This window comes from Cyprinodon tularosa, unplaced genomic scaffold (genome assembly GCF_016077235.1).
Source record: "Cyprinodon tularosa strain WSP-4 unplaced genomic scaffold, ASM1607723v1 ctg301, whole genome shotgun sequence".
In the NCBI taxonomy this organism is placed as follows: Eukaryota; Metazoa; Chordata; class Actinopteri; order Cyprinodontiformes; family Cyprinodontidae; genus Cyprinodon; species Cyprinodon tularosa.
In genome coordinates, this window is record NW_024039010.1 from 531,318 (window position 1) to 549,659 (window position 18,342).

The 18,342-nt window shown below is 38.2% G+C and overlaps 1 protein-coding gene across 5 annotated transcripts in view; it reads right to left on the reverse strand.

Moving 5' to 3' along the window:
• LOC119787790 (vacuolar protein sorting-associated protein 13B-like) overlaps nucleotides 1-18,342 on the reverse strand; it is a 474,173-nt gene that overhangs the window by 387,569 nt on the left and 68,262 nt on the right. For all 5 annotated transcript variants that reach the window (XM_038291827.1, XM_038291828.1, XM_038291826.1 and 2 more), the window contains 5 exons: nucleotides 16,474-16,561; nucleotides 13,568-13,750; nucleotides 12,138-12,307; nucleotides 11,849-12,043; nucleotides 7,191-7,315 (listed from right to left, as the gene is read on the reverse strand). In XM_038291827.1, coding sequence (XP_038147755.1) covers nucleotides 7,191-7,315; nucleotides 11,849-12,043; nucleotides 12,138-12,307; nucleotides 13,568-13,750; nucleotides 16,474-16,561 — 761 coding nt within the window. The remainder of the gene's footprint in view (nucleotides 1-7,190; nucleotides 7,316-11,848; nucleotides 12,044-12,137; nucleotides 12,308-13,567; nucleotides 13,751-16,473; nucleotides 16,562-18,342) is intronic.

Genomic DNA, 18,342 nt, shown 5'->3' on the forward strand with positions numbered 1-18,342 from the left:
TCTGTTTCTGTTCATTCAGCCAGTTTAAAAAAGTCAAGGCCACAATCAACGTTCTCATGAGTGCATCCTACTCATGCACTTTTTTTTTTTTTTTCTAAATTTAACTTGGCTGTCTTTCCAAGCACACAAAAAGCATTTGTCATCCAGTTCTTGGCTGTACTTTGAGACATAGACCAGAAGCGGCCCACTATGAGTAACTATGAACAGGAGTAATGAGGCATTACAATCACACCAGAAGCCTCATGCCTCAGATACCTCAAGCAGAGTTCATAAATCACAACACAAGCTAATCTTGAGTCTAGACTACTGGTCCAGACATAGTTACACACTTCTACACTTCAAATAATAAAAGGAGAAGTCTTACAGCTAGCACTAAAAATGGAATTCAACTTGAGCAAGCTAATAGACTAAGAGCAATAATGAGATATCAAGGGAAAACCAAAATTCTCTTCCATGCTACCAGTCTAACACTAAGTCCTCTTTCAGGCGCCGTATGCACCTGTAATACCACATGCTTTTAAGATAAAAAAAAAAAAAAAGATCCCCTCAGAAATAGCTGTGCAACTAATAGGGGCTGCTAAAAATGCCACATAAAAGCTGGCGCAGGCCTGAATTATGGCCTGCAACGCGACGAACCACACCAAGCTGCTGCTGGTTAGTGGGTCGCTTGGTGGGCCACAGCCAGGCTCCATATGGTGCTGCCGTCAGGTGGCCCCGAATAAGGAATATTATATGGTGTGAGCGCGAGTGTGCATGCATACGCACTCATGTGTTTGAGTGAGAGTGAGGTTAAGTTTTAGGGAAATCATCGGAGGTGGCATTTCTAACATAACCTGCCTCCATTCACGGCTTCTTTTCTCGTGGGAGAAATAGGAGAGAAGAATTAGGCTGGAATTCAGGGTGGATAAAAGGTTTGAGTGAGTCTTAGAAAGTGGCAAAATATACGTTTTAAACTCAGTTTAACAACACTTCCTATTGAACAAACATAATCCCTCCTTATGAAGTATAATAAGGTAAAGGATTCACCACTATTTGACTTGTTATGTGGTGGTAACCATTTTCATAGCCTGGTAAAGAAATACAGTCAGAATTTAGTTTTGAATGTGAACATATGGACAAGGCTAAAGAAAACGTTGATTGTTTTTATAGAGAAGAAACTACAGGAACATTTAGGTTTATATAATTACTTTTAATTCTAGTAGATTAAGGGCTGTTTTATGAACATGTCTTTTGTGACTGTAATGTGTTTTTATTTATATTGTAATTTTGTGAAGCACTTTGTGACCTCTATGTGAAAGGTGGTATATAGATAAACTTTATAATAATTACTTGCTTATTTACTATTGCTTTGAATAAGCCACTGAGCTAGTGAATATTTTGTGTTGTGAGGATACAGAGCTGGTTTAGGATACATTTATTTCTACAATGCCACAAAAAAAAATCCTCTAAGCCACTGGTCTCAAACTTTAGCCCTAAAAGAATCATGCAATGTTCAGATTTCTCCTCTCATCTACAGCAGATATTTGGATCTTTAGTCCAGACTGCATGAATATGCAGCAATTCAGCAAAACGTCTAAAACCAGCTAGACACCAGCAAGACGTAACATTTACCAACCTCAGATACTGATGCTGCCTTATTGATCTTAAAAAGTAAAATGTAGACCACAATCACTCCGTCTCCATAAAGAGGCGAGGATGACATAAATAATGTGTTTTCATGAAAACAAGTAGATATTTTTGTGACTCCTCTTTTCTTTCTGCAGAATTTTGTTCACCCAAACCAGGTTTGTGCTACATTTTTCCTATAACACATAAATTAACACAGAAGACAGTCTGAGAATCTTAGAAAACCAAGAGTTTAGCAGAATATTATAACCCTTTGTTGTCCAAACCAACAGAGTCTTCCATGAAAAATCTATTTTCCTGTTAATAAATCAGGAATGAACTTTACAATAAAGAGATTTCTTTAAAAATGTCTCCTCTCACATTCAACAGGAAATGTGGAATTTTAGCGTAAATGATGTTGGCTTCTGTGTTATTATCAATGGAGATGCTCGGCCCGACATCAACACCTGTTTTGGTACCAATATGCAGAATTAAATCTACATTTAATTTAAGTTAGGTTAAAAATCTCAGCTGAAAAGTTTACCCGTCTTATAATGAAGTGAAGTTTAACCAGTTTTAACACAATGTAACATGTTTCTAAATTCTCTTTTTGATCTTCTACTAATCCTAAGTCAGCTTTAGTGACTATATGTTGTTGTATGTATATGTTGATATATATTCTACTTTCTTGTTGATAGTTTATGATCAACAAAAATGATGACATTTATTGGCCTTCAAGTATCAGACTTGGATTGCAATAATAAATAAACTAGCTCATGTTTAGTCTCCTTTTTTTTTATTTTTTATTAACTAAGTTAACAAACCTATAAATGAACTCGTTCAAGTTCATTTAGTAAATTAGGCAGCATTTCTGCACAGTAGAACCCCATATTTCACCATTTAAATGTATGATCATTTATAGCGAGAACTGGAAAATATTCACTGCAGTCAAGGTATAATAGATGTGCACTGAAGCCGTTATTTAGCCAAACTACACAGAACTTCAGAGACATAGAGGAACATTCAGGTTCTGCTGAAAAGATCTGGATCCAAAATTGTTTCTTCTGTTCCTCATTCAGTAGCAGCAAGATAGCTCGGATGCTTTAACTCTACGTGTCACTTTATACTTGCGGTAGACGTGGCTGACGTACGGACTTGTTTATTAAGTCTGTGTGGGCACAGTTTGCACTAAAAACCCAAGTTGTTGTTTTTTTTGTCCAAGTCTATCTTTGTTAGTTCATGAATCTCTGCGTTCTGCTAAACTGGCATCAGAAATACCAGCAGATAAACATAGAAAATAGCAAATGTGCAGAACCCTTACAAGAATTACCATTTCTAGATGTTCAAGTTAAAGAAATGACTGGTTGGACTAAACATACACTTAATATTTGGAATAAAATACGGTCATCATACAGATTGCCCAAGAGTCTTTCAGCACTGACAAACATTGGTTTAATGAAAACATTTCTCCCCAACGTATTGGATAATGGCTTTAAAAAATAGACAAAATATAACATACCTATATCAACTGATCAAAGATAGCAATATTAAAACATTTGAGAAACTAAAGGTTGACTTTGGTCTCCCCAATACAGACTTTTTTAGATATTTGCAACTGAGATCATTTCTAATGTCCCATAAAGACTGGGAAAAAATTCTACATTCCAATCCTATAGAACAATTTCTTGTTAAACAAGTGATCAATGAAGACAAAAAAAAATATTGGTAATTTGTATATTTTCATCTCTTGTAACTCACTAAATATTAAACAAAGATGGGAAGCAGAGACCTCAAAGAATGAACGAGACTTGGAAAGAAATATGTACGGAGTCACACCTTGTCACAAATTCAAACACTTGGCGAGAATTCAAATGGAAAGCTGTAACTAGATTTTTTAGAACACCAGCTATATCAGCTAAAATGGGGCCGATGTATTCAGGATTAAGTTGGCGAAAATGTGGAACTGATAATGCTAATCATACACACATATTTTGGCAATGCACTAATGAAATCTGTTTTGGCAATACATTTTTGATGCCCTAAAAGTAATCTTCAAACAGGAAATTCCATTCAATATAGACATCGCCTTATTGGGAGTAACACCTACAACTATTATTACACGAGATGAAAAATATCTTTTGAATATATTATTAACAGCTGCTCTAAAATGTACAACAATCAGATGACTCAAACCTGAGCCCCCTTCCTACAATATATGGATTCAGAAGGACTGGGATATATACCAAATGGAACAGATAACATATTCTCTCCACATTCACTAAACGTTGGAAACCTGTCGTACCTTTAATGATGCAATGATTTTCTTTTCTTTTTTTCCCTAACTCTCAAAGACCGGAACCTGTACCTCTCATACTCTTGAAATCACTCTGTTGTTTGTGTTCTGTATTTTATGTTTAAAAGTGTAAAAATACACATGTACATTCGTACCTCAGTACTAGCAGTAGACATGCTGCTCTGTCCGGCTGTTTTCCGTAAGAAGGGCCATAAAAGCTGACCAATGAAAACTGACCTATCTAATGAAAAGTGTCGTTATCAATTAATCGCTGTGTGTGTGTCATTAATTATTCTCAGAGTGAACGCCGCTCCTATTCATGTCAATGACTTCAAAGCTGATCAGTTCACCATTCATTTAAAATATGAAGTATTCAATGAACGTCATTCACTGAACAGGCTCATGCACAACACAGATCAGGACCATATTGTAATGAGACAATTACAGGTAAGACAATAGGGGGAAACTCTATTTACAAAGCCTCTGAGGAGCAGCGGCTGCTGCAGAGAGAGAAGTACATGTAGATTCTCAGTCAGAGCCTCTGATCAAATGCCAGATTCATTTAATGATCGCAGAGGCTATGAAAAGTGTTGGAAATCTGTCAGATGTAGCACCACATATAAAAGTGGTCCAATTTACTTATATCAGGTTGAATTTGGGCCTGCCAGGAAAAGACAGGTCGCACTGAACTGCTGAGTGACTGAAGCCTAACAGTCTGATCAATTGGTCAAATATATTTGAGCATAATTAGAATTTAAACTCCTGACGCTTAAATATATATACATAAAAAAATGTAATATTGTATTTTAAGTTTTCTTTAATGCACTCAGCAATACTGCAATGGCAACCTAATCATCTCCAATGAAATTTATAAAATTTCTTATCTTATAGGCTGCATACAAACTTTCTATGATGCTGTTATGATTTAAAGTTGATGTTTAAAGCCCAGCAGATATCAGGGTCCAACTATCCCCCATCAGAGAGGTAATGAAGCCTTGCTGGAGAGCAGAGATCAAACACAAAGCACATATGCTTTATTAGTAGCAGAGATCACAGAAATTCAGGTTCTGCTGAAAGACCAACTGGTTGCCATGACAGCGGGACAGTGACACTGCTGCAGATTGATTACTTGTCTGGAGAAGAAGTCAGGAAAGTTGAAGCCGTCTGCCGTTCTTCACATGTTTCAGTCTAAACTAATGGGGGAAATCGATTCCCAAGGTGGGATTTCTGGCCCAGGTTTCCTGCTTTAACAGGCACTTTGACTGCGAGGTGTGAGAGAGAGGGCACAGGGTGAGCGCGGGGGAGTTTCCAAACTATAAGGTCACTGATAATGGTGCTGGAGTGAATAATGGCCCCACATGGATCAAATATGTTCAAAACTGTTTAACCTGCAGGAGGAAGACAGGAATGAAAACCTAAAAGGTCTCTAAAGAATATTACACATTTAAGCCTATTAGAAGTTAGATTATCGTGAAGAATGTTCAACATCTACTTTACTCTCATTGTTTTGTTTTCCTTTTATCCGCATATCCTATAAAACAAATAAAATTAAGATTATTTACTCCTAGAGCTAGCAAAGATGGAGATCAATCAATTTTCTTTTTTTTTTTTTTACAAATGCCAATTAATTTATAAATCAGTCTAACCGATCCCCGATAGGTGCTATTGATGTTTGCATCGATTCCTTAGGCATATATTGATTTTTCTTTCTCAATCTACATTATAAAAATAATCTGACAATCTATTGATGTTTTGTTTGTTTTTTCAATAAATCAGTCTTCTTTGTTTAATACTTGAGATTTGTTTTGTGTCAATTTTATCATGAAAATGGAGGAAAAGGAATCAGCTTCAAGAATTGACCCCAAAAATATTGTCAGCTTATATTTGGGATCGGTTAGACCAGTGGTCTGCAGGTTTTACAAGACAAACCAAATACTTATAATTCAGCTTAATAAAAGTCGTTCAGAGTGTCAAGGGTTATGGGAACTGTTTATTTTTATTAAATATTATTTTTTGTTAAATATCTTCCAAACGTAATCTTTTGCCATTTTAAAGAAAATTAAAGTTTTTGTACTTTAGGTTTCAAAATAAGAAAAAAGAAAAAAACATTTTATAAGGAGGAATCATTGGGTTCCTCTAGATCAGGGGTAACCAATTAAAACTCAGGGGGGTCCGAATAAAGAAAATTATCAACCAGTAAAGGTCCGGAGTCTTTTTTAATTATAACCCATTACTTTAAACAGAATTTAACACTGAAATAACATGAGGTTTTTATGAATCCATGTTATTGTTTTTAAAATCTAAAGTGTTTTTTAAGTAGAACAATCGTTTTTGGTATATACACAATTTCCTGATTTAAACATTTTATTAAACACCTGAACTTAACGTTTGTTTGTTATTTTCTTTCTTTTCTATGGTTTAATGAGAGCAGAGGGCTTTATGCCGCCCTGCAAGGCTTTAAACCTGGGTTTGAATGGAGACAAAGCCATTCTAAAGCACATATCATAATGCTCATTTTGAGCCTGGATCCATGTTTATTTTTGATTCTGTTCATGGTGGGGAATCCTGCTTCACAGCAGCAGGTTGATTCAAACATCCTCTAAATGTGCAGGATCTTCTTTGAGCACCATTTCACTTTTCTGTCACCAGTTCACCGCAGTTCTTCCAGCAGTCCACACTTTCTCTGCTCTCTTTTTCTAATCATCTTCTCTTTCTTTCCCATCGCCCGGCTTGTCACAGGTTTGCCTGCTGTGTCTAAAAGTAGCAGCAGCAGCAACCCAGACTGACAGCAGCTCATTGGATAATTTCTATCACGTGTAGCCTGGTCCTGGACGGGCTTTACCGTATTAACAGAAGAAGCGGCATAAGCGAAGTTAGACACTGTCGTTGAACAACATGCAGTAATATATGAATGTTTTAAATCAGGTTGGGTCCGGATTAGCCAGCAGGTGGGTCCGGATCCAGACCGCGGTCTGCTAATACGTGACCTTTGCTCTATAGAATATAATTTGTTGAAAAATGTATAACAGAAAAGAAAAAAAACTAAAGATTATTACAAAAAAGTAGATGGAAATACATCTCCAGTTCTTTTAATGTAATTTGGGAACATTTAGTTAGAATATCCGTTCAAAAACCTGGAGCTTCTAAGAATGCAATCTGTTATATTTTCTTCAAAACTATTAGTTGTTAATCATTAACAGCCATTTTAAAGGGTCCAGAGTGCCATTGGTGTCTCTGAACGTTCGACTGTTAAGATCATCGGTATCCATCGACCTCAACTTTCAACACTCACCAAAGAGCAGGCAGCTGTATGAGCTTCCCATAGATGGCTGTGCTGAAGGCAGGGATGATGGAGATGAGAGGCAGAAAGCTCCCCGTGCGGTCCTGGCATGTTAAGCCCGCCTGGAACCCAAACACCTGCACAGACGAGGGGCAGGTTAAAAACAAGAAGGGGTTAAAAAAAAAAACAGAAACAAAACAAAAGCAGAGGACTAAAATCACACTGTTGAATAAAACCTAGTAATGACCCATATTCCATTTAAATTACAATCTGCAAATCCAAAAAGTTAATCTACGACTTCATGCCCCCCACCCAAACACACACCCTAGTAGAGTCACTTCTCCATTATGACCTTGTAAAGCAAACAACCACTTTGAGCTCCTACCAATAATCTTGCTAAAGTGAGGAATTAGCTGACCCCTCCCCTGATGACAGATACCATGTCACCAACAGAAAGCATCAATAAAGGTAGATTAAGATAAGCTCTTTTAAACCACTTCCTGAATTAGGTGAATTGCCACCAGAGTGACCTCCACCCTTGTTCTGGTCCGGCTGCCAAAATCCAGAGGCAGAGTTAATAACACCGACAGGGATGGGTCACCAGGATCCTGGGCGAGTGGCCAGCTGACTGTTAACCTTGCTGTGACCCTTTGATAAGGACGTCCAGAAAGACATCCCGTAAACATCCTGCTTTTAAAAACAACCTGGAAGACTGGACGGGGTCAAACCAGCTCGTTTTTTTAGAAAAACTTAACACTTTATATAATTCGGAAAGAATTTTGTTCAAACAGAAAATTATTTTATTTTCTATTAGAAAAAAAAAAGAAGAAACAAACGTGAGCAAAAGTGAGGCTGAATCCTCTTTAAATGTGCGGACTATGCTGGATAGATGGGACCAAACTAATTTAGAGGTTAAACTTTTCTATATATTTCATCTGCTGATCATGATAATTGTTGACAACAATTACTGTATTTCATTCATCTTTTTTCTTGCTTCTGATCTTTGGTTCATCTTGATACAAACATAGAAACCAGAGTATGATGAGACTGGTGAGACAATATTTAATTTCTAATATGGAGAGTGAGAATATCAACCAGAAACAGAAAAGTAACTAAAACATTCAGGGTAGAAACCAGAGTAAGCATTTGATATTTCAGCAGAGTATATTGCACCTCATTACATAAACCGTTCCTTTAGGTTTGTTGCTTGACAGTTAGCAATAAAAAGCTCTTGCTACCTCTGATGCTAGCTGTGCTTTTCTCACAGATTGAGGTGAATAAACTGAATGAGGTGTGAAATGTTGGCACATAACAGATTTATATGAGCCAGAGGCTTGAATAAAAATCCCTCAGGAGTTTTTAGGAAAACTGTTGATAAACGGCAGCGCTAACCTAGCGCTCTGCTAACCGATAAATGCCATCACATCAGAAAAAGTTGATGACAACTGCAAAATTCTAACTGCCTCGATTTCACAAAAGGTTTTGGCTTTTCCAGAAAAAAAAAAAATGTAGCCACCAATACCCTTGTCAAACTTTGACGATTTAGACCAAACGTATGCCTGACGTATGGAAAATCTTTCAAAAACGCTGGCATTCATTGGATAAGTTATGAGCATGCTGAAGTACGCTGAAGCACAACGGCACATATTGACGTACGGCAAGTATGTTGAGAAACTTTGAGCATTTGATGTGTTCCGTACGACCGCTGGACGCGTTTCTAACTTACAGCTACTCTATAATACCATATCGGCAGCGTTTTGGTATAAAGGAGGTTCACTGGAGGAAACTATCTGTTATCATCCAGGCTTCATCCCCACCATAGGGTGACGTGAATGTGAGAGTGATGGATGCTCCCTGCATTCACGCCCACTACCAACAAACTTCCTAGCAGACATGAAACTGAATCTGCTGCAACTGCAAACCTTCTTTCTTTTTCTTTAAAATTAGAATTATTTTCTTTTTATTATTATTAATTATTTTCTTTTTTTTGACGGCAGCTAGAGGAACGCCAGTTTTTTTTACATTGGGCCCTTGATTTTACGTTATTACATCATGTTCTTCTCACTCATATGAGTTTTGTATCATTTGGAGCCGTTCTAAAGATATTCCGTTAGGTTATATCCAAGTAACGTCTTCCTATAGGCAACGACTTGAAGGCACAAACTAAACTGTTCATAATTTATTCTTTATGGTACGCCAGCATTCATAATATTTAGGCGAATCACTGTCCCCCAGACATGCGCGGTTATATTTTTTAGATTTATATCTTTTAAAAACAAAGCGGCGTGTGTATGACATCATCCGCACGAGCCGGCTACCATTCATTCCTCCTGTCCTTTGAGCTGCTGCTAGTTTTACTCCCATGCCTGGAAGATGTCTAGTGCTAATACCACAAATGATCTCGCTCTCCAAATGGGACTGAACGATTCAGATTAGCTAGCCAAATGAATAGAAGGGGTAGAGCATTTTTTTTTTTTAAGTCCAGCGCGCGGATAACGTCATACACACTCCGCTTTGTTTTTAAAAGATATAAATCTAAAAAATATAACCGCGGATGTCTGTGGGACAGTGATTCGCCTATATGTTATGAATACCGCCGTACCATAAAGAATAAATTATGAACAGTTTAGTTTACGCCTTCAAGTCGTTTGCTGATAGGAACACGTAACTTGGATATAACCTAACGGAATATCTTCAGATCAGCTTCAAATGACACAAAACTTATATGGGTTAGTAGAACATGATGTCATAACGTAAAAAAAAGGGCCAAATGTAAAAAAAACAAAATTCTCCTTTAATACAGCGATCAAAGACATCTTTTTATGCAGGACAGGCGCCTCCGGGTGCATTGCTTCCCCCCTCAGGACACTGGCTTGTGCATCATTTCATGGGCATTACGCTGCCGTGCATAAAGCATAACTTAGGCTGTCGTTGGACATAAGCTCTGGACTCGTTATGAATACTCTATGTATACACCCAAAATTGCAAAAGTACATAGAAAGTTCAGCGTATCTCAGTGTTTTAGGAGATTCCGTGACGTCAGGCATACGCTGTCTAAATCGGTAAGGTGTGACAGGGCCCTAAACGGAAGATGGAAACCCAGGTTTCCCGAATGGCAAATGGTATACCAAACATTTATGTCACATGACTGATTGGTTGTTAATGCTGTCAGCGTCTTACCAGACCTTCTCATATAAGTTGCTTTTCTTGCTCTAAGGCTCCTGATGCATCATTGCAGAACAGGACGGAGCAATTCTAGCCTTCCAAACAGGTTTCTAAAAACTCTGAGATGTGTGGTTCATAACAGTTCTAAACCTTTTCTTTCTGATAATAACAACCATGTGTAACCTCAGCTTGTGATGAAATATAATTTTGCATTATTTGCTCCAAACCAGCTGATTTCAATTTTTTTTTAAGTCTGCTTAAAATTTGCAAGATACTGAATGAAACAAAGCAGCCGTTTCTCTCAGCAGGGTATCATAATACAGCGATTTCCTCTAATGTATGTCTCAGAGCAGCAACTATAAAAAATAAATTAAAGCACAGCTTTCTTACAGCAGAAACACAACTCAGTAGATGTGAAACCCTGAAGATCAACGATCCACTGTTGGTCATTAAGAACGATATTCACTCCTCGGATTTTACCTCCAAATACAAAGGAGTTGCCAAGGTCACACAAAGGTCATACGTGTCATTCCAAAGAGCTGTTAAGTGTCAGGTAATAAAGCAGAGATCTGAATTAGTGGGCTTTCCGTTTTTAATTTAAAACTGGTTGATGAAAAAGATATTCTTTTCAGGAAATACCCAAATCAATATTGTTAATCTTGAATGCCTGTTGAACTGTTGAATATATGTAATAGCTGTAAGATCTACCTCTAATCAAGTGTTTCTAACCTTCTTTGACTAATGTACCCCTTTGAACATTTTTTCTTACCATGAGTACCCCTCAGTCAAAAGTATTGATGATTGCCCAAAAGTGGAATGGACAATAACTAATTAAAAGATAAGGAGTATTTTATTTAATCTTTTTAACTTGAGCATTTAATTATTTGGCATGTTATTCTTTCCAACATATAAAAAACCAACATAAATATGGTACCCAAAAGAGGGAAAGGAATCAAAATAAATACAAAATAAAACCATATTATAAATCTGCCTTTATAAAACTGGAGGTCCTCTGAGTAAGTCCCCTTTATTCACATTACAAGTTAATGAATTGGAAACAATTACAGAACAAAAGTTATAGTCAGACTGGCTCCATTTGTTTGACTTTAATATCATCATTAATGACACCTGAGCTCGCTTTGATGAGATCAGGTTGTGATAAAACAGCTGATCCCAGCCTGTTCTCTACATCCAGCCGTTCCTCTGCTTGGTTTTGATGTGTGTCAAAGCTGAAGGTGAACTTAAAACTTTTTAGAATAACTTAATTTTTGGTTGAAAAAAGCTTGTTTCATTTTTCAGGTGGGTCCTCACAAAGCAGAACAGATTCCAGCCCTATTTTATTTAATTCCATGAGAAATGCAATATTTTCATGTACCTCTTACAATGCACTTGCATACCACTAGGGTGCATTGAGCATCGCAAGTGCATTGCGATGGAATCGGTTCGATTATGTAGCTGAAGTAGTGTGAGCTAAATTAGGCATTCCTTCATATTCTGCGGCTCACCTTGAGGTAGAGATGTGCATAGCAGTGATGCAGCAGGTTGTCTGGGGGCTGGCTAAGGCTGCTGACGGTACTGACCAGCTCTGGACCGTACATTGGGACAGAGTGGTCAAAATTCACCCTTTCAACCTGAAACTGAACGGAGGGTAGCGGGTGCAGCGGCTGAAACACTGGAACAGAGGCCGGTCTTGGAGTAGCCTTAAAAAAAAAAAAAACAAGGATGTTGACACTGAACATTTACCAGACCTGAGAAGAACATTAAAAGGTCTCTAGCAGTCTGATCGGGAGCTACCTTATATCCCATAATGACGGGAAGAAGGGTGTGAAGAAGGTTGAACTCCGCCATTGAGACAGTCACAGAGACTTGGAGCAGAGTGACGGAAGTGAGTCTGGTCGGGATGAACTCCTCTAAACGAGAAATCTCCTCTGGGGTTGATGGACCATGGCACGCCTCAGTTACTTCTGAAAACAAACAAAAAAATGCTTTATTAAGAAGATTAAGAAAGAAGAATTGAATTGTTCATAACATTAAAGGCACGATCTTATGAAAACGTAAAGAAAGAATGATCATCAAAGCAGGGCATACACTGTGAGATATTTTCAATCATTGCACGGAGCTACAGCTTAAACTGTACGACGAAACCACAGGGCTTCAACAGCAGGATTTGCCTACAAACACCCTACGACTCAAACATGTTTGATTTTCTACAGATCTTACGATTCCTGATCGGGGGGTGGTCGTGAGAGGCTAATCCGCCCTTGTTACCTCCCGTACACTACACGACGTAGGACGAAACTCGGACCGATCCAAAAAATTCTCGCACAACTGGAAAATCGGCTTGCAAAAGGCAACAAATCGTATAGTGTATGCCAGCCTAAAGTCGTAGGGAAACGGCTGTTCCAACCATTGTATTTCCAAATTCTCCGGAGCGGTGCCCTACTTTACACGAGTGAATAAAGTGAATTTAAATTGGTCGTTTATCAAGAGGGTGGGATATTTGTGGGGGAAGGTTCGCAAGCAAGTTTGGTTGTGGCTGGATTCTTCAAAGCATCTTGCTAACCAGTTAGTACCTTAGTGCTAGTAGGTTCCCAATGGGAAATTCCATTGGGACCAAGTAGCACTAAATTGGTGACTTAGAAACGACACTGTCAAGGAACGCTATGGACAGAGGAAACATGCAAGAGGAGGAGAGTTTAGTGTCGGAGGTCGTGGATGAGTCTCCTCTGTCATCCATTTTTTATTTAGAGGAGGAAAGCGGGGACAAAGATGTTGTGGAAGAGGACGCCAGGGCGGCAGAAGCTTGGTTTGGTGTAGAAGGCTTACAGCCGTACATGTTTGAGCCCTTGCCTCGCAACACTGCCAGTTCTGTTAGCTCTACGCCTGCTGAAGACACAGACGCCCATCCCCGGGAACACTGGGACGGAACTCTATGGGAAAGGAAATGATTCTGATTTCTTATTTCAACCGTTGCGTATATTAGCTGCGACATATGAATCAAGATACTATGACCAAAAATTATTTGATTGACAGATGACAGTTGCAATATGATTGGCCTAAATGTTTAAGCCAGAATGATTTGACATTTAAACATGACTTCCATTTGAATATCTGTTGGCTTCAGACTTCCTTAGTTTGCAGAGTCACTCCTTTCATATGAGTCTTGAAGAAAGGATTATGTCAGCAGACATGATGGATATGAAGACTAAGAAAAGTAAGCGAACCTTGCTGTGGTTTGCAATAAGGCTCATATTCATGATCCATGGCACAGGTGATCATCTTGAGGATGCGGTGGACGGCACTACTGTGCAGCCTGATGTCCAGAGGTCCGACCACCAGCCTCTTCACGGAGATCTCTTGAGCTGCAGGAACCAACTCCTCTGTAGTCAACGCAGCAAAGTCCTGATCTATAAAGATGTTAAAAAAATTAACAAAAGAATATGCAGAATTTCAACATTTTGCAAACATTTTACCAAGTACTGTAGAAAAAAAAATGAAATAATTCAATTTATAAATTTCTTTGCCGCCTCAATATTTGCAGCGATCCCTGTAATAACATTTCAAAGATATCTGTGGTGCAACCCAGCAGCAGGGAGCTGCACACACCGCCTGAACAGCCAGTGATGGAAAATCCAAATGTCCTGTTCTTTCACACAGCTGTCCCTCCATTCATCTCAGACCCGTGTTCCAGAGGTCCGCTTAAAAGACCAGGCTCCCCAGCAATAGAAAAAAAAAAAAACAGAGAAATTAAAAATAAAGAAGGGGGTGGAAGAATGGCAGAGAGACAGAGAGGGTCAGGACTCGCTTTATTCCCACTAGATTCCTGCAATAAGTTGAACACTACAGCCTTAAGTTTTGGTGGAAAAAGGCTTGAGAGGAAATGTTTGAAACTTATAAAAGGGGACAGGCATGGATTAGGCCTAATATTACCCATATGGCCAAAGTTTGAAAGCTCAACAGAGTGATGAGGAATTAGCAACCATTTACTCTCCTACATTCTTTAGATTACAAATAAATGTGATCTACGCATCACTCTGGGGTGGATTTAACAGGAAACATGACCTGATTGGGTGTCGGGTGTTTGGTTTGTCACAGTTTCTATTGTATGGAGTACATTTGGTTTCCTTGGAATGAAAATAAAAAAAAAACAATGCAATCAAAAAATCTATTCTTTTTTTGAGTGTAACTTCACAGTTTTCTCATATTCCTTTTTTTATTTTTCATATTTTACTTTTCAAATGTTATCTTACAAATTGAACTCTTTTTTTTTTTTTATTGCATTTTACAACTCACATCCTTGTCAGTCCAGGAGTGAAGCTGCATTTATATTGGTCTGCTGGACGTCAGCAATAAAGTCGCAGCTTAAAGTCGTAGGGAAGCGGCTGTTCCAACTGTTGCATTTCCAAATTCTCCCAGTGGTGCAAAACTTTACACTAGTAAATAAAGTGAATGTGATTTGTTGATTATCAAGGGGGCGGGATTGTTGAGGTGGAAGGTTCACAAGCTTTTTGGTTGTGGCCGGTTTGTCGGAAGCATCTTGCTAACCAGTTAGCAACTTAGTGCTAGTAGTTTCCCAATGGGAAATTCCATTGGGACCAAGTAGCACTAAATTGGTGACTTAGAAACAAAAAGTTAAGGAACGCTATGGACAGAGGAAACATGCTAGAGGAGGAGAGTTTAGTGTCGGAGGTCGTGGATGAGTCTCCTCCGTCATCCATTTTTTATTTAGAGGAGGAAAGCGGGGACAAAGATGTTTTGGAAGAGGACGCCAGGGCAGCAGAAGCTTGGTTTGGTGTAGAAGGCTTACAGCCGTACATGTTTGAGCCCTTTCCTCGCAACGCTGCCAGTTCTGTTAGCTCTACGCCTGATGAAGACACAGACGTCCATCCCCGTGAACACTGGGACGGAACTCAATGGGAAAGGAAATGATTCTTATTTCTTATTTCAACCGTTTTTAGATTTTAGGACAGGATTTTTGTTTTTTAATAGAAATTTTCTAAATTTTGGGACAATATCATCTGATTAAGAGTACATTTATATACCTGTTTAATCCAGAATGATTGGGCAGTTAAATATGACTTCCGTACAACTGTAAAGAGAATGCAATGTGTAAAAAGCAATTAGAAAAGAATCCAATTTGTAAAAAGCTATCTAAAAAAAGAGAAATCAGAAGAAAATCTAATCTGAAACTTAAATGTGTAAGAAATATAATTTGAGAAAACAGCGACAATGAAACCAAATTACTTTCGTCGGGATGCAGAGTCATTTGTTTGGTTAAAGCTGGATTGGTTTATGTTCATTAAGATTCCCTCCAACAGACGAGAGCGACCATAGCTGCCGCATGGAGAAAAAAAAATTATCTATGTAGAAATATGTTTTATAACCACTGTTTTCCATTTAGATAATCATCCCTGGTTGGAAACAATCAACAGGAAAACAATTTAAACAGAAAGTTATCGTCCATGTTTAGTTTGCTGAGGATACTGTCTGGACTACTGACTGCCACTGCGTAAAATAGAGGCCAACAAGGCAAAAGAGATTTTTATCAACCAAACAAAAATCTTCCAGCCAGGAAAATCAGCAAAGAGATGTTTTTGGTCCAAATCTAACATTTCCAATTGAAGGAAAGACGGTTTATCTATTAATTGGATCTTCAGATCTGCTAAGTGCTGCTGCTGCTAAGGAATGAGGAACTTTACCCATCATACGACTTCTGCCAGGAAGAGTGACATCTAATTAGGCAAGTGGGGCCAATTCACTTTCTCAACAGCTTACAGGTAAAAACAAGGGGGGGGGCATTGTTTCAACAAGCAATAAGGAAAGAGAAACTCAAATATGTGTCAGCCTAGACTAAACACTTCTGACAGTTGCCCCCAGGTAAGTTTGGGGTGAGAGTGAGGACAGGGAGGGTCAAGGACCAGGTGGCTGCGAACAAAACAAGGAGGGGTCTTTCTTCAAGTCTTGAGTGGGCCCAGTTGACAGAGAGAAGAAAAGAAAAAAGGGATCAGATAGAAAGAAAGGGGGATGGAGAGAGAAGCAGGAGAGGAAGAGTGAAGATGACAGATATAGAGGAAAGAGGAGGAAAGGCGACCAAACAAGCTCTGTTAGGGAGGAAGAAATGAAGCGATACCTTTGGAGCTGCTGTTCTCCATTGTGTAGAGATAATCCATGTAGAAAGCCCCAAAGCGCTGCATGCCCGCTATCTCTGTGTAGGTCTCCTATCACACAAAAAGTCCAGTTAGGTAAACATGGCAACAAGGCAGCAAACAGACTGATAGCCTCTAAGAGTGGCAATGACTGGGGGGTCAAGGGAGATATGGTAGTGGGGGTCACATCAGAGATAAAAAGCCATTGAGTGGCACAACTACTTAGCTGAACATTTGCTTTTGGTTTGTTGTTTCTCTGAATGGCCCAATAAAAAAAAATAAAAATCACAGAAACTTAGGAAGACATAAAATTGTAAATGAAAGGAAATGTACATTTTATAAATTTCTCAACTGACAAAGCTGAAAACTTTGCGATTAATTTGAATCTAAATTGGCAAAAAATGTCTCATAATTTACTGCAAGAAGACATTGGTTAATAACAGAAAATCCTACTTTATTCACCCTTTATGCATTTCTAACTATTAAGCCTTTATAGGGCACTCGGTGAAATACTTTGAAAATCAAAATTTCAAGCTTGGAATCCAGGACAAGACCTTATTGCCTTCGTAACATTTAAAAATATGGATATTTTGATGGCAAAAATCTACGTCAATGTAATAACAAGAAACACCAACTTGCGCAAATATTTTAAGAAAAATAACTCAAGTACTTCTATAAGAAATTCATGAAAAAAAAACTCTGAGACTGAAGGAAATAAATTTTTTTGGTAAACCACATTTTTTAGTTCATAAACCTAAATATAATTGTTAACTAAGCTTATTAACTTTACTTTTTAACTCTTCAATTAGCTTTTTTCTCAAGTTAATTTTTTTTAACTTAATTTACAGTAGGAAATATATCATTCAAGGGCTCATCTAATTGGTCAAATGCAAAAAAAAAGATGTCCAGTTATGTAGCAGCATCTTTTCTGAACGTCTGGATATAGATCTTGTGCTTCTAGACCTCACTGAGGGATGATGGGACTCCATTTGTAAGGGGCATGCAACTAATCAAAAACGATAACTTGCCTTATACTTGTCTGGATTTTACCTAATAAATAACACAGAAAATACAGATTCACTCTGAATAAACTAATTTCATTACATTATAAAAGAAGAAATAGTAAAACAAAATAAAGCTCAACGGTTGAAGCCAAGTTTCAAGCATCCAGGAAATGTAAACAACTAACACCCTCCAAAACTATCAGTTTGATTTTTACTTAATAACAAAATTACGAGAAAAAGTTAAACCTAATAAAGCTGCTGTTTTTTTTAAATAAATTTATTTTCAAGCTTCTGTAAAAAAAAAAGTGTTTTTCTAAACGTTATATGTTGCTCGTTAGTCAAAAGGTCAGAAGGTAAGACGCTCGTGCTAAACAACGTTAGAAAGTTTGATTCTGAATGACAAAACCACTGAAAGGATTAAACAAACGTTCATTCCTCCCATTCAACACCCCGGCTAACATTTACCCAACAGCCCAGCTTATCAGGGAGAAGGTTAATGATTAATATTTATTAGGGGATTTCTAATGGATGGGGCAGGCTGCTGGATCAAAGTCAGCCTGGTTTCTAAATGATGATTTAACTCCACCAACCCTCTAGTTAGTCTAAAACTTCCAAGTACAAACAGAAGGGGGGGTGGAAGGATGGATGGACATCCAAACGCTGCTTTATTGAGGGTCATGAACATTTGAAAGAGTCAACATGCTGCTGGGGGGTGGGGGGTCAAGAGAGATGAGGATTATTAACAGATTTTAGCGGGACCCTTCCAGCGAGGTGAGCTCAGCTATTTCATTTACAGTAGAACCAATTCAGCCACGATCATGTTTCAAGTTGGACACAACCAAAAAGCTG